Raw genomic sequence first — 15,534 nt, 5'->3', positions numbered from 1 at the left:
TTTTTTTTTTTTTTGGCATCCTTTCCTTTTCACATAAATCTTTTCAGTAATTATGGTTAGTTCACCTTAATTTTCACTCTATACAGTGTGTCCGGATGAAAGGTATCCAAAATGAAATAATTATATCTCAGAAAGCTTTTATTATACACGTTTATGGGTTACACCACTACAAAAGGAAACTTATCATTTTTTTTCTGAGTCTATAACTTTCTCAATAAATTTGAGCGTTGGCTCCCTTGGTGGCACAAGAAATATCCAGACGATCCAGCATGTTTGGTGTTACCATAGTCACAGCGTCCCTTATGCGGGCTTTCAGGTGTTGCAAGTCGTTTATCTTAACCTGGTAGAAAATGTTCTTCACATAACCCAACAAGAAAAAATTAAATGGGGTTAAATCTGGCGACCTAGAGGGCCAAGCGATTGATCCACGTCTGCCGATCTATCTCCCAGCCATCACTCTGCCCAATTGATTCCTAAAATGGTGGCAGAAATGTGGCTGCGCATGCGCGTAAGCCGGGCCTGCGGGAACTTACAGGGGTTTTCTTTCCGATGACATAAACCGGATACGTGTATCACAGTTTCCGAGATATATATTTTTTCTTTTAGATACCTTTCATCCTGACACCCGATATTTTCCGGAGAGGAGAATTATGCCCCCCGCCCCGCCCATTAAGGCGACTGCACGTGTAATGTAGCTTCCGTTTATACAAGCTTCAGTGTTTCTCCGCGTCCAAACAGCATGAACTGGTTTGGTCATGTATGTTCTCTGAGGTGGGAAATGAATTTCTAAATATTTAGATGAATTTCGGGCTCCAGTGCGTTGACCGGAACTATCATCTTCAGCTGTCAAGTATGCGTGTTGCCTGTCTTAACGGCCTGGTAGCTGTGTGTTACGAGACGGCATAACTGCGTACGGAACCAGGACAGTGTCACGTAAGTAAATAAGGAAGGAACCGGTGAAAGGAAGGTGGCTGACCGTGACGTATCGTGAATACCAAGAGCCGCATTAATTGAAATAATCGAGTTTGAAAAATATCCACTTCTGGTCCGACGTTGTTGGAGTAGTGTAGCTCACTATGTTCACTTTCGCCTGTCATTCTTGTAGTACGGTTCATTGTGTTCACTTTTTGGTCTGACATTGTTGAAGTAGCATAGTTTACTAGAAATATAATCTAAAAGGTTGTGACAATGGTATAGTGATACAAATATTGTTTTTTTTCACTATTCGTCGTCCTGTTTCTTATTTAAAAACAACGATTCGGAAATTGGGCTGTCTCCGTCCTCAGGTAAAAGCCTACTCAGTTTAAAGTGGCTCTGTCAATTGGGCCCAACTTTTACCTGAGGACGGAGGCAGAATCCAGTATCCGAAAGAACAGAACGATGAATAATGTCCAGAAACTCTGTAACTGTACAGCTTATTATGTTTACATTTGACCTGACATTGTTGTAGTATAGCGCATTATGTTCACCTTTTGTCTGACATTGTTGAAGTAGCATAGCTCATTATGTTTTCTTTTGGTCCGACACTGTTGAAGTAATATAGTAGGTCATTATGTTATCATTAGCCCTTAGAAGCCTGGAATTCATGAAAACAGTGTTTAGAAGTGCAGTTTCTACTTCACAGAAAACACACTGCGTCCCCATAACAATGAGCAGTTGGTCAGAACTGCTTGAGGGATTCGTCTCTATTCTGAAAATTATGTGAAACACATAGGTCCTAAACACACCCTATGAGAAAATTTCGAAGTTTTCTATAAATCAAGACTCAGTATGTCACGAGCGGGAGGAAGACGTGATTCGAATACAGCTGTCGGAAAATTTTGTTGCCACTTTCGAGACAACAGTGAGCGAATGCACTGTGCATACATTTCCTGCCTTGTTTATCAAAAGAAAAAAGGGGGGGGGGTTGGCGAGACTAACGCCAAAACTTATACATGTACCAAGTGTTTAAGAGGCTGAGTGCCCCATTAATATCAAACGTCCGTGACCTGAAAATATGACACACAGAATTTAGAATATGTTGAAAATATGAGATAAACTTTCTTAGTTCGGAAACTGAAGAACTGAATTTTCTTTTCTCTAAATTCTAATGACAGAGGTACAGTGAACTGAGCTGGATCCTGTGTTCAGATCCTGGCCGGCACGTGGCTCATTTAATTGTAATTACGGCGTAGGCAGCGCGATAGCTCAAGCTGTTAGTCGCTGGCTTCCCACAGCGGCGGCCCAGGTTCGAGCCCGGGTCTGTTCAAGTGGGATTTGTGGTGGACAGAGTGGCGCTGGGGCAGGTTTTCTCCGAGTGCTTCGGTTTCCCCTGCCATTCTTCATCCCACCAAATTCTCTATCATAATCACCCGGGGCAGGTACAGAAGGCCGACCTGCCGAGTGGACCCAGATGGACTCCACCGCCACTATGAGAATTAAAAGATTAATTTAAGGCGTAGACTGTGTCTCGAAGTTGGGTCGAAGCGGTTTAGACACGGTACCTAGAAGAAATGTCTGTTACGATGAGTGAGTAAACAGGAATTTAGTTAAGAATGATAAACTTACACATAATTTTAGTTTAAACGATCTTGTGCTTGCCGTTCCGGAAAGTGAAGTTGTGATCTAGTTTACAGGCTGTAGCGTTTGGTTTGAAATCGAGAATTTTCCCCCGTGAAGGTCAGTTTGCTTAGCGGTAGAAGTGATGTTCACTCAACTGTGAAACTGTCATTTATACCAGATTAATTTAACTTCGTTCTGTAAGGAAACAGTGCTTTAATTCGTAATTCTAGAATTGACGGTGAGGTACGTATGACTAAAAAAAACTCAATTTTTTTAGTCCGAAAGGGAACTATACCGACCGAGCGACCGCCACTTGTCGGCGAAGTTAGTGCCAACTTTACCGGATAGAGGGTGTCGCGTGGTCAGTTCAACGAATCCCCACGGCCGTTAATTTCCGATTTCTAGACCGGGAGGTCTTGTTACACGCGATGGACGTTGCTGCTTATTCGTGTACATATGAATGATGTAAAGGTATATAAGTGAAGCAGACCAGTCTCTTTAAACGGTTCTAAGAGTCTTGCTTGGCCGTGGCATAGCGCAGATGGTTGAATAAATGTATAAAGGGCGGGCCTTCTCGTCGCTTCCACCGCGACCTACAGTGATCTGTTGTGCTTAGCTCAGATGGTTAGTCGCCCGCTTCTCAACGCATAGGCCCTCTTTAAATCCAGATAGTGGGTGTGAGATTTGTGGCACCGGGACAGGCGCTTTTCCAAACGCCTTGGTTTTCTCCTGTCAGTTGTCGTTCCGCTAATGCTCCATACACATCTGTCATCAAGGGCTGGTACAATAGGCCCGTTTGAGGCCACAGTACAAAGGGACTTAGTCTCATCCGATTCACTGCTACAACTAAGTGAGAGTATTAATTACCGGAATACAATTGGTAATTGAGAGTAAGCAGCGTGCCCAAATCTCTCTATCCAGTGTAAGTGTGCTACTTGTCCCATTGCGCATCTCCTTTAAAATTTCGTGTTATGCATTGCTGAAGGTTCGTCATGAATTCAGCAGAATAATAAATTCGGAAAGGATTTATCATCCAGTTTATTTATTTTTATATTTTTTTTTTTTTGTATTTTGACATTATTGGGTATGAAGGAGTCTTTAATGGATAGTGCACAGTTTAAACTTTCTCTCTCGCAAAAACCTCAAATCCCATGTTTCTTTTGCTTTCCAAAGGTACAATAAAATATATACAACACAGTTATTTTGTCCGATATTTTGTGTGGTTGTAAGATACGGTATCTGATGGAATAACAAATTACAAATGATCAGCAAAATTCACGGTGTCTTTTAGTAGGTGATACTAATGTTTCGAAGGAACATACTGCCTCCATCTACCATATAGGAAGACTACAATATGAATCGAGCAACGTCTCTAATATTTTGTGGGGGCAAGATAACGGATTATAGGCTGAAATATGTTCATTTTATTGCCATAATAAATCGGCTGTTTCATTGTTTTGTACGTCTTACGGGCACTTCCGATAATTTGGGGGAACATCATTGGGAACATTATTAAAAATAATAGAACATTGCTGAGTAATTAGGATTGGGAACTTACTGTACATTCTTTTCACGAGGCGTATAAAATGAACCCATGATATAGCAGTCGTGTCCAACCGTACGTCCGATCTTTGTCCGGACTACTGTCGGTGACATTTCTTACTGTGTTCTGCTGTAACACTTGAAGGCTGTATTTGAGTATGGTCGATATCGGTTCAGTATGCTCCCCATTCTTCATGGAAATCAAGTTATCTGAAAAACGGCTTACAGTACCACAGCAAATTCGTAAATATAAAGGCGTACAGTTGTCCCAATGCTTAATTAAGTGCCACACCATGAAGATATAGGGGGAATGGAGGTGTAGCTCCATGCATTCTTAACCTCAGCTGCAGGTGGTAGCGGTCACCTTTACTCCCCGAGGAAAGAAACCCCGGCGTTCATTGGATAGGAATCTGGTTGAGTTCCAGAGCCGGACTGGACGCTGTGGAGACCCTGTCTGGAATCGAACCACGATCCCTCAGCAATTCAGCCTGTGCCGTAATCACTACACCGACTGAGCTAACTTGCAACAAATTCGTGCTAATCAGAAACTCTACGTCCCGATAAGGTCCCCAGTATGCCTGCGAGAATGAACGGTTTATGACCTCGTTGTGTGTCTTTATTTTTATGTATGCGTACACGGTTTATTTAACAACATTGTCAGTAGAGCGAACGATAGGTTAACTGGACTATGAATTGGAAATATGTAAGGAAGGTTGTCTAGTTTGAGGTAGGCCTATTATTCCAGAATTTTCCCGGAGGAGCTGAGGACTGCCATCAGAACCCTCAGGACAGCAGGTCTTCAAGGCGATTTTTGAAGTTGGGCCTCCCGAATGCGTAACAGGAATGCTAGCCACTCAACCACGACGTCCAGTAGGGTTTCCGTAATCTCATTAGCTTGTAGTAATAGGTTTATATCCATAGTATATTTTTATTGCTAGTGGGGTGGGACTAAGCCCCTTGTACTGCGGCCACTTCTGGCCTATTGTACCAGCCCCAGATGATAGGTGAGGGTGATTGTGGAGCAGTTGGTGGAATGAAGATTGGCAGGGGAAACCGAAATACTCGGAGAAAACCTGCCCCAGCGCCACTATGTCCACCACAAATCCCAACCACAAATCCCACTTGATCAGACCCGGGATCGAACCCGAGCCGCCGCGGTGGGAAGCCAGCGACTAACCGCTTGAGCTATGGCGCGGCCACGTATATCCGTAGGAAATGGCCGGTCGCACTAACTGCGCCATCTAAGGCATGAACTGTCTTCGCTTGCTCGGACGCTGGGATCGTGGGTTCGAATCATACTCCGAGACATGGACGTTTGGTGTGTATGCCTTTATTCTGTTTATGTTGTCCCTGGCTTAGGTAGATACCTTGCAACCAGCTGATCACTCGTCCAAGAGTCCTACCGTCTGTAAAATGTTCATGGAACTGAAAAATCAGAGGCCAGGGCCCAAGGGGGCTGTAGAGCCAGTGGAAAAAAAAAAAATCCTGGCCGGTCACGGTTGCCGACAGTCTAAGACATGGACTATCTTCGGTCCCTCGGAAGCCGGGATCGTTGGTTCGAATCTCACTTAAGTCATGGGTGTTTGGTATATGTATGTGTTTATTTTGTGTTCAGCTAGAGGCCTTGCGACAAGCTGATCACTGGTCCAAAGAGTCCTACCATCTGTGAAAAATTGTTACAGAACTGAATAAGAGGGGGGCGGGGAGCACGCGGTAGTGTAGTTAGTTGAGGGGCTATGCTACAAGCCGGAAGGTCACGGTTCAAGTCCCGATGAGGTCGTTGGATTTTTTTCATTTGACCTAATCCTTCCAGCCGCACTACGGCCCTGGGGTTCACTCAGCCTCTAACAGAAATGAGTACCAGGAATTAACTAATAATTTTCCTTGGGAGCAAAGCGCGCGGCGCGTAAGGCTGACAACCTTACCGCCATCTTTGAGCCGATTGTCTAGATAATGTGGGACCCTCAACGTCTCACAACCCTATGAGCCTTCACGGCCTGGTACAGGGATAGCTTTACTTTTTTAATTTGTTTTACTGAATAAGAGGCCAGGGCCCTGAATGGGCTGGAAGAGCCATTGGAAGAATAAGATCTGTAGTAAAGGATAATCGAGACAAATGAAATAGAGAATATCAGAGACGTTTTTGATTAATATACATACTGAAATTCGAGTATGTACTATTTCCCCACATTTTTTCTGGGCTTGTCTATAGCTATGGCATTTTCTAGATGATCGCCCTGCTGTATTGCTTTAAAGAACTGGCCGTGTAAATCGAAGCTCGTGAAAGACGTGTTCTTCTTTCTTCTGCATGGAATTTAACAGATGCGCCTATAAAGTGAGAGGTGTGAAAGTGAAGGAACTCGTGAGGGGGAGGAGTGTCCGTTGTGATACAGGAACACGTGCTGTGCTGCTTGCTTGCCAGTTAGTTGCCGTGTCTCGAAGGTGATCAGGGAGTTACTGGGGTCCAGTTCCGCAATGAAATAACCTGTATCTGCTGGCTGTTAAGTGCAACTAAGACTGCACTGGGCACCAATTACTGGTGTTGGGTTCTGCTCTCAAATCACGACCCCAAAGAACCGTGTATTGGACATAAATTGCAAATAAGATGGCAGTGAGCAGGAGTTGCTGGTGTTGTGTTATGTTGTCAGTTCGTGACTCCAAGGAACTGTTTCCATTGACTCTCAAAGTGTAACTAAGATTACTATGAACAGGAGTTGCTGCTGTTGTGTTATGTTGTCAGTTCGCGACTCCAAGGAACTGTTTCCATTGACTCTCAAAGTGTAACTAAGATTACTATGAACAGGAGTTGCTGCTGTTGTGTTATGTTGTCAGTTCGCGACTCCAAGGAACTGTTTCCATTGACTCTCAAAGTGTAACTAAGATTACTATGAACAGGAGTTGCTGCTGTTGTGTTATGTTGTCAGTTCGCGACTCCAAGGAACTGTTTCCATTGACTCTCAAAGTGTAACTAAGATTACTATGAACAGGAGTTGCTGCTGTTGTGTTATGTTGTCAGTTCGCGACTCCAAGGAACTGTTTCCATTGACTCTCAAAGTGTAACTAAGATTAATATGAACAGGAGTTGCTGGTGTTGGATTCTGCTGTCAAATCTTGATACCAAGAACCCATCTACTGGGTGTCAAGTGCAAATAAGATTGCAATGAGAACGAATTACTGGTGTTTGGGAGCTGGCTCTCACGTGTAAGTAAAGTTACGGTGAACAAGAACTAATGACGTTGGGTCCTGCTGTGAAATCGTGACCCCAGGGAACTGTGTCTGCTGACTATCAGGTGTGACTGAACAGGGAAGAAGTGAAAATTCCCATCCGTCATAGTCATTAGCGTTGTTTAAGTCAAGCGGTGCGAAGAATCGTGAAGTGTGTCTCTTTTGTACCGCTGCCAATCATCCCATAGGTAGAGTACGTCAAAGTGAATTTTTTAAATAGTGGCACCTTGGGAAAGGATGAGAAGCGTTTGTTAGAGGAGACGAGTGAAAGAAACCTAAAGGACTTCGAAAGTAAGTGATGTGGATCGGAGATATGTGCGATAAAGGTGCAGATAACGGTTAAGGACAAGATAATTTTCTATCAGAACCTTCGTTGGCACTGAAGATGGTTCTGGCCGGCAGTTGGGTTAGGGAGTCAGTTGCCTTAATGTGCTATGAGTGACGATGAACCCTCAGCCGCGACCCCCGCTGTCGTCCCAATGTGCAGCTATGTCGGCGATCACTACGAGGACCGTGGTGAATGGTCTCGTTTCCTGTACTATGTAGCCAGGGACTACAAGCAGAAGGGCAGGCCCTACATTAGGGTCGTGAGGACGCTGCTGCTGGACGAAGGTAAACAACAAACACATGAGTTACTGTACCCTTAGACTTGCCCAGTTCTTGTATACATAATGAAACAAGTGTAGTATAAAGAACAGACGTATGCCAGATATGGACTAGGTATGACCATGGGCGGTGTTCAGATAGGTGTGAGCGGGACATGTAGCATGCACGGTGGAACTGTACACGAGACTGGAGTTGGAAACCCTCAAACGAAGATGCGACTTAAGGGACTTAGGCGTATATTGCAGGATAATATTAAAATGCGTCTTTGAAGAGTAGGGTATGGATTTTTGAACTGGATATAATTGATCAAATCTTATTCTTTTGAACGTATCCTCCCACTTTTTTAAAACCTCCATGTTTCAAAAACTGGCTATATTCCTGTCATCACTGGAACAAACAACATAGTCCTCTGGCTCTTTGAGTAAAGCTGTTCTAAGGCCGCGCCATAGCTCAAGCGGTTAGTCGCTGGCTTCCCACCGCGGCTGCCCGGGTTCGATCCCGGGTCTGGGCAAGTGGGATTTGTGGTGGACAAAGTGGCGCTGGGCAGGTTTTCTCCGAGTACTACGGTTTCCGTTGTCAATCTTCATTCCACCAATTGCTCCCCAATCACCCTCACCTATCATCTGGGGCTGGTACAATAGGCCAGAAGTGACTGCAGTACAAGGGACTTAGTCCCACCCCACTAGCAATAAAAAAGCTCTTATAAAACCATTGACTGGCACTTCCAGGGACCTTGCAGAACGTGTTCGTTGTTCACCTGGTGAAGGAAATGTAGCCAATTTCAGGAAGTTAAGACGATGGACGCTGTACAAAAGCATAGTCATAATAAAATGTCATATCATCGTCAGAAGACCTTGAACTTGATGGTTATAACTGGCTTGGAATAGGATTCTCTGGATGTCCTTCGTATCATTGTAATTAGCCTTATTTCTTTCATTCATCTGTGATTTAATTAATTATGCTTTCAGTGCTTAGATCATACGACGTTGAATAACGGGTTGGTTAGTGAGTAAAGAATTGGAAATGACATGGAAGGAAACAGGTATGGCTCGAACTAGTGTAATGCCCTTTTGTCTATCTAAAGAAGCGATTCCAAAGCTTTTGGTGCTTGTATTTTAATTTTATTTCGCCACACTAGAATTTGAATAGATAACTACAAGTACTCGGAGAAAACCTGCCCCAGCGCCACTTTGTCCACCACAAATCGCACTTGACCAGACCCGGGATCTAACCCGGGCCGCCGCGGTGGAAAGCCAGCAACTATTGAGCTATGGCGCGACCAAATAGTAAGAGTATATGTATTTTTTATGTTTGTAATGTAATGTATTGTATAAAAATATAAAATTATCGTAAAAACGGAAGTATGATAAAGTTTTGCTACAAATATGAATTTAAAAAGCTTATGCAAATGCAGTAGTTTCCAGACTTTATATTATGGTGCCCCCTCGATTCGTAAAGCGGAGTCCGGACGAATTGGTTTGCGGCAATGACTGGGGCGATGTACCCTCGTCGCTCTTGTAACACCGCCACCAACTGTTGCTACGGTTCTTACTAATTTCTGCTTCTAGATTTCAGATACAAGTTTATCGCTATACTTTCATGGAAATGTGTAATATATTCAATTGCCGGTAATAATATGATCTTAAAAATTGTCGATTTTCTAGTTTCCGTAACCTATTGTATATATTCTCTTCACATTCTTTCGTCTCAGTAGTGTTGAGCACATCAGTTGAGATTCACTGGCTTAGAGGAACTGAGAAAAACCATGAAAATTCTATATCAAGATATGCGGTCTTCGAGCCAAGACTTGAACCCAGAACCTACCAAATACGAAGCCGTTACGTTTGGTAACTTAACCTTTTAAACTGAGGTTCTTATTTCATTCGGAATGTGAATGTAAATTGAGACGTGGAACCCAGCGTACAGTTAGACAGCTGTCAGGAGTTACCTGAGGACATCTCTGCGGTAACTGTTAGACAGCCGAACAGGGCGTGGCCTGCTGTGGATTTTTCAGGGCGGAGTCCTGTTCACGTTAGTACGATATCGATTGTAAGAACTGGAGAAACAGCATTAGCACTTCACCCTTCCCCACTATAGGCTCGCTGAACCTCAGATTGTGGCAGACTGCCACATCAGTGTCTCGGATATTGAACCTCTACCGGTAGACGAAGCCACAAATGCTCGACCCTTGCAGAAAGTCGTATGAATAAGTGCTATTAGAATGTGCATGGAAACAAACCATTGACATTCTTAGTGGTTTTCCTCAGACGGTCCAAGCAAATGTCGGGATAATGTCTCAAATTGGGCAACTACAGATTTCTTTTATATCTTCTCCAGTTCATTCTGTTGCGCACATTAATGACTGGCTGACACATCGGAGATGTTTCCTGCTGCGGTCGTGTTGTTATATTCCTTTGTAGATAAAAGTTACACGTTTTAAGAGACTTCCTAACCCCCAAATTGCTGAGATCCTGCATTGAGCAGTAATACCATCAGGTGATAGGCGGGGTAGAATAACTCCATCGTAGCCCTGCAAGACGATAGAAATGGAACCGAGTGCTTGGGTGTATAACTGGGCCACCCTGTCACTGGGGCCCCTTAGAAAGAGCTAATCTCATTCTAGCTCTTTCTAAGGGGCCCAACTGAGTAGGTGTCTTCCTTTCTCACCTGAAGATGGAAACAGATCCAGTTTCTGAAACGTCGTGTCCTAGCATTCCGGACGATGGAAAAAGCTCAAAAACTCAGTAATTCTGTGCTGAAATTATGTTTGGAAGAAAAATAAAGAACTCTGAAACACAAATTTAATCTACGATATACGTGCAGTTTTTTCCATAAGCTTTCATTTGAGGATTGTTTAACGACGCTGTCGATGTGTAGACTCTATGGCATCAAATGCTGGGACTGTTCATGAATTGGAAATGATTTGGGATGAAGATGTGGTCTGATCGGGGTATTATCTCGGTATTTGTCTGCAGGGACTGACACTAACTATAAAACTTGGGGTAAACGCTGTACCGGCCGAGATTCTAACCGAGTACTTCCAGAATACAAGACTAGATTGTTACTGCTGTATCATCTTGCTCGTGTACTTAAGTTTTGGATATACAGGGTGATTCATATAGAACCGGCCCGACGAAATGAGCTGTAATATAAAATATACCATACAGATATTAAATTAATTTACATATATCTTATCTTGGATTGTGTGCCGTGATCAGAGCAGGTGTTGAAAGTGTCCGCCGTTTTGAAGTAGGCACGCCTCCACCCGCGTTTGCATATTCGCCGTGACTCGCTGCAGTGTTTCTTCAGTGATGTTCCTGATTTCAGCCGAAATGTTGTCCTTTAAATCCTGTAACGTACGTGGTTTGTTTGCATACACCCTGTCCTTCAGTAAACCGCAGAGAAAAAAATCCGGGCTAAATAGAAACTATTTTTATGCTTGTTCGTCTCGTAACTCGAGATCCTTTGGACTGATTTTGATGAAATTTTAAAATTTTCCGAACCATGTCAAGTTTTTTAACGGTCGGAACAATGGAAGTCAGACTTTATATAAGCCTTTAAGGGCAGATTCGTGTACCTTTCAGTTAATATCCAAAATGTCTTGTTGCGTCATTTTACCCCAGTTACAACAGAATGTTATATAATTTTTCCTGTGGTTCTGTATGGGCGTGAAACTTTGAATCTGACATTAAGGGAGGAACATAGACTGAGGGTGTTTGAGAACAGGGTGTTGAGGAGAATATTTGCACCGAAGAGAGATGAAGTGACAGGAGGTTGGAGAAAACTGCATAATGAAGCGCTTCATAACTTGTACTCTTCTCCAAGTATAATTAGAATGATCCAGTCAAGGAGGATGAGGTGGGCAGGGCATGTAGCACGAATGGGGGAGAAGAGGAATGCATATAGGATATTGGTGGGAAAGCCAGAAGTAAAGAGACCACTGGGGAAACCAAGGCATAGGTGGGTTGGTAATATTAAAATGGATCTTAGAGAGATAGATTGGGATGGTATTGATTGGATTGTTCTGGCTTAGGATATGGACAAGTGGATGGCTCTTATGAACACAGTAATGAATCTTCAGGTTCCAAAGAGGAATGCGAAATTCTTGAGTAGCTGCAGAATTGGCGGCTCCTCAAGAAGGGATCAACTACATGAGTTAGTAAGTAAGTAAGTAAGTAAGTAAATTTATGAGGATATGGAAAGAAGAGGTCCTGATCTGTCTGAAGTTACTGTTACTGCTTCGCCTAGATAGCTAGTAACACTGCTGCAATTCTAACCTAGTACCTTCATACCATAAATCTTGAACGATACCTTCACCCAGTATCCTGCAGTTTCCTTGTAGGTGAAATAGTTGATAGTTTCCGAACAATTTGGGAGACACACAACTTCCTATCTTACGGGTGTCAGGTGCTCCCTGAGATTCAAGCGGACAGAACACGTAACCGACCATTCACGTTCATGTTGTGTAGTGGAGCTTTACTTCCACGCCCCTTTACTCTTCCATGGCTTAGACACAGGGCCAACTTTATTTGATTTTAGCTGGACTTGATAAATGTTATGTGTGGCTTGCTTCTTCACACGTCTCGCCTCGTGTTTCGTCTCGCCAAACTTCCCTCATTTTATTTGTCTCTTGTCTCTCGCCGCGTACCATAGTCACACATGCATAGACGACCTAAATGCACGTAACCAGAACACATCAAATACACACCCTTACAGAAAGAAGGAAAAAGAGGTGTGTCACAGCACGCGAGCACCTTTTTATATCATTGTAGTAGTTTTAACAATATTCTGTCATAATAATTGGTTTAAGTAATACAGTTGTACACTTATATCCCTCACAGGTTAAGGCATACTGAACACAGTGTAACAGTTTACGTAGATCATAATACCTGACGATAGCCTGTATGTGTGTTTAGCCAGGAACCACGAAGCTGCATTGAAGAGTGTGTTGTGCGTGTGTATATCACGCGATGAAGCTAGTGCAGTAGATGCCAAAATACATTATATGGTCATAATTAAGCATAATCAGTTCAAAAGCACTTCCACTTGGGAACATTCTTGGATTAACAGTGGCAGTGTTTTTCTTTGAGTTTGTTGATCGCTCACACTCTCAAGGCAGTAGATGGGTGAAGAAAGGAAGTCAGCCTGCTTCCTTAAGTCCTATTACTTACATCCCTGTTAGGAAATGCTTGTGTAGACAGCTTCCGGTCGTAAATTGTGAACACTGTTATAAACTATAGAAACATGCTGGCATCGTTACAAGCGTTCATTTGGCTTTCATCTTACTTCTCAGAGTTGTATTTGCTCGTCCCTTCTCGGCGACTACATGTAACACGCATAAGTACGACGTACAGAAGTCTTCTAATGAAGCGAACTGTCTGTTAGGAGAACCCGAAAATACCAAAGTGAGCCACTGAATTGGACCCTGGGCCATTTTCATCCGCTTCCCGTCCCTACAACCGCCTCCGTGATCTGGTGGTCAGAGTTCCTGCCTACAGATCCAGAGGTTCCGGGTTGATTCCAGGCGCTACAAGATTTTCTGAGAAGTAGTGGGTCTGCATCGGGGTCTACTCAACCCCGTGACGATAAAGGAGGAGCTACTTGAATGGAAAAGTAGCGGCGCCGGTCTACAGAACCGAGATCAACGACCGTGGGGATCCGTCGCACTAACCTCGCGACACCCTCTATCCGCAAAAGTTGGCACTTACTTAACCGACAAGCGGCGGTCGCTCGGTCGGTATAGTTCTCTTGCGGACTACAGGCCACGGAGTTCCCATCCCTGCAACCTCTTGTCCCCCGCTATTCCAGATGACCGCTTTCCGGTAGTACTTCACACCACAATCCTTATCTGTACGTTGTGTCCCGTATCCGAGTTACAGTTGCAGCGCTGACATCTAGCAGGTCGGTGGTGAACAAGCGTTATCTTAAAATTCTCCACCTTTGGGACTGAAAAATCAACTTTTGAATCGAGGTACATAGTTTTTTCGTCTGTTTGACGTAGAAATTTCGAGACTCGTACACACCTCTTTCATTTTTGTGTCCGTATTCGAAAACAGTAATTTGACTGTAATATAAGGCCGATCACCGTAGCCGAGCGGTCTAAGGCATGTACTGTCTTCGCTCGCTCGGAAACCAGGATCATGGGTTCGAATCCCACACAAGGCATGGATGTTTGGTGTGTGTATTCATTTATTCTTCGTTTGTGTTGTGTGTAGCTATAGGCCTTGTGACGAGCTGATCACCCGTCCAAGGAGTCCTACCGTCTGTAAAAATGATTAATGTAACTGAGAATTCAGCCCTGTGCTCGAAAGTGGAAGCGGAAGGAAGAAAAAAATGGCATTTAAGGTTTCTGTGGCGGAGAAAATTTTGATTTTGGTCATTACAGTTTAAAATCGAATATATGTACCTCGCTAATGCAGAAATAATCCCCAGGAATGCAAGAGAGAGATCGTTTCCTTCTCATCGGATAGAAAAATGAGTTGCCGGAGATGTGCGGCCATGAGGCATGTCCGTTTTGCACGTGACTGCACACTGTAACGGAAGTACGACCACAGCGCATACGATACATTCCACACGCACAGCAGTTTCCTAGTGTACGAATTGTCTTAGTCTTGTACAAGCAACGTACTCTTCAAGGTAGCGCTAAGCAGAAAAACGTGAACACGACGTTGCAGTGTGATACAGCCTATCACCGCCGCATAACCTTGTAAATGTGTGACGTATCTTGTGTAAGAAGTCTTTTATCAGCTTCTCGAGCCCCAGTTAGGTAATATACAGGTATCCCACAATTTACATGGTAATTGCCTTCATGAAAGAAAATCTCTACTTATCCGAAAACTCGTAAATCGAATACATCTCCTTCCGCAGATTCAGTGTCAAAGAATGGATTATTTCCCTGAGGAATATTATCACTGATAATGTGTAACAGTTTGGGTTAGTTATATTCGTAAGTGAATCAGTAACAAATAATTAAAATATGTATACACTATGTAAAATGGTTAAAAGAAAAAAGTAAAGCTATCCCTGTACCAGGCCACGAAGGCCCAAAGGGTTGTGAGACGTTGAGGGTCCACATTATCTAGACATTCTGCTCATAGATGGCGGTAAGGTTGTCAGCCTTAAGCGCCGGCCTCCCTTTACCCCCCAAGAAGATTCCTGTTACTCATTTCTGTTAGAGGCTGAGTCGACCCCAGGGGCCATAGTGCGGCTGGAAGGGTTAGGTCTATTGAAAAGATCCACTTCATCAGAGCTCGAACCCGCAACCTTCCGGCTTATAGCATAGTGCCTCAACCAACTACACTCCACGTAATGTAAAATTAATTAAAAATGCATTTAAAAGTATTAAAAGGCATTAAGCAATATGTTTCTTTTTAAAATCGTATTTGTATTTACCTTAATATTGGTGCTCAACAAAAATACTTCTGAAAGTCGCGTAATGAGCTTAAGGAGTCTGGTAGTATGAAAGCCCCTCGTTGGTGTCTCCACCTTATCGTGGTGAGGGGATTTGAGTATGCCAAGGACCCTGAGAGCTATACCAGCGGTAGCGTAGCTACTGGCAGGGCCTCCCTTGCTGGACAGGTCAAAGGGTAGGCATCAGACGAAGAGAGACACCAAAAACCA

At 43.6% G+C, this 15,534-nt stretch overlaps 1 protein-coding gene across 9 annotated transcripts in view; it reads left to right on the top strand.

Moving 5' to 3' along the window:
- The window catches only part of LOC111869151 (trafficking kinesin-binding protein milt), a 179,145-nt gene that overhangs the window by 80,445 nt on the left and 83,166 nt on the right, over positions 1-15,534 (top strand). The window contains exon 1 of one of the 9 annotated variants that reach the window (XM_023860402.2): positions 6,449-7,920. The exons of the other annotated variants lie outside the window; for them this stretch is intronic. Within the exon in view, the coding sequence (XP_023716170.1) occupies positions 7,743-7,920 (178 nt within the window). The 5' untranslated portion in view covers positions 6,449-7,742. Of the gene's footprint in view, positions 1-6,448; positions 7,921-15,534 lie in introns of those variants that run through there. 9 annotated transcript variants of the gene reach the window in all.

The sequence above is a fragment of the Cryptotermes secundus genome, unplaced genomic scaffold (genome assembly GCF_002891405.2).
Source record: "Cryptotermes secundus unplaced genomic scaffold, Csec_1.0 scaffold618, whole genome shotgun sequence".
Classification (NCBI taxonomy): Eukaryota; Metazoa; Arthropoda; class Insecta; order Blattodea; family Kalotermitidae; genus Cryptotermes; species Cryptotermes secundus.
The sequence above is the reverse complement of the archived record's forward strand: the minus strand, read 5'-3'. Positions and strand labels throughout refer to the sequence as shown.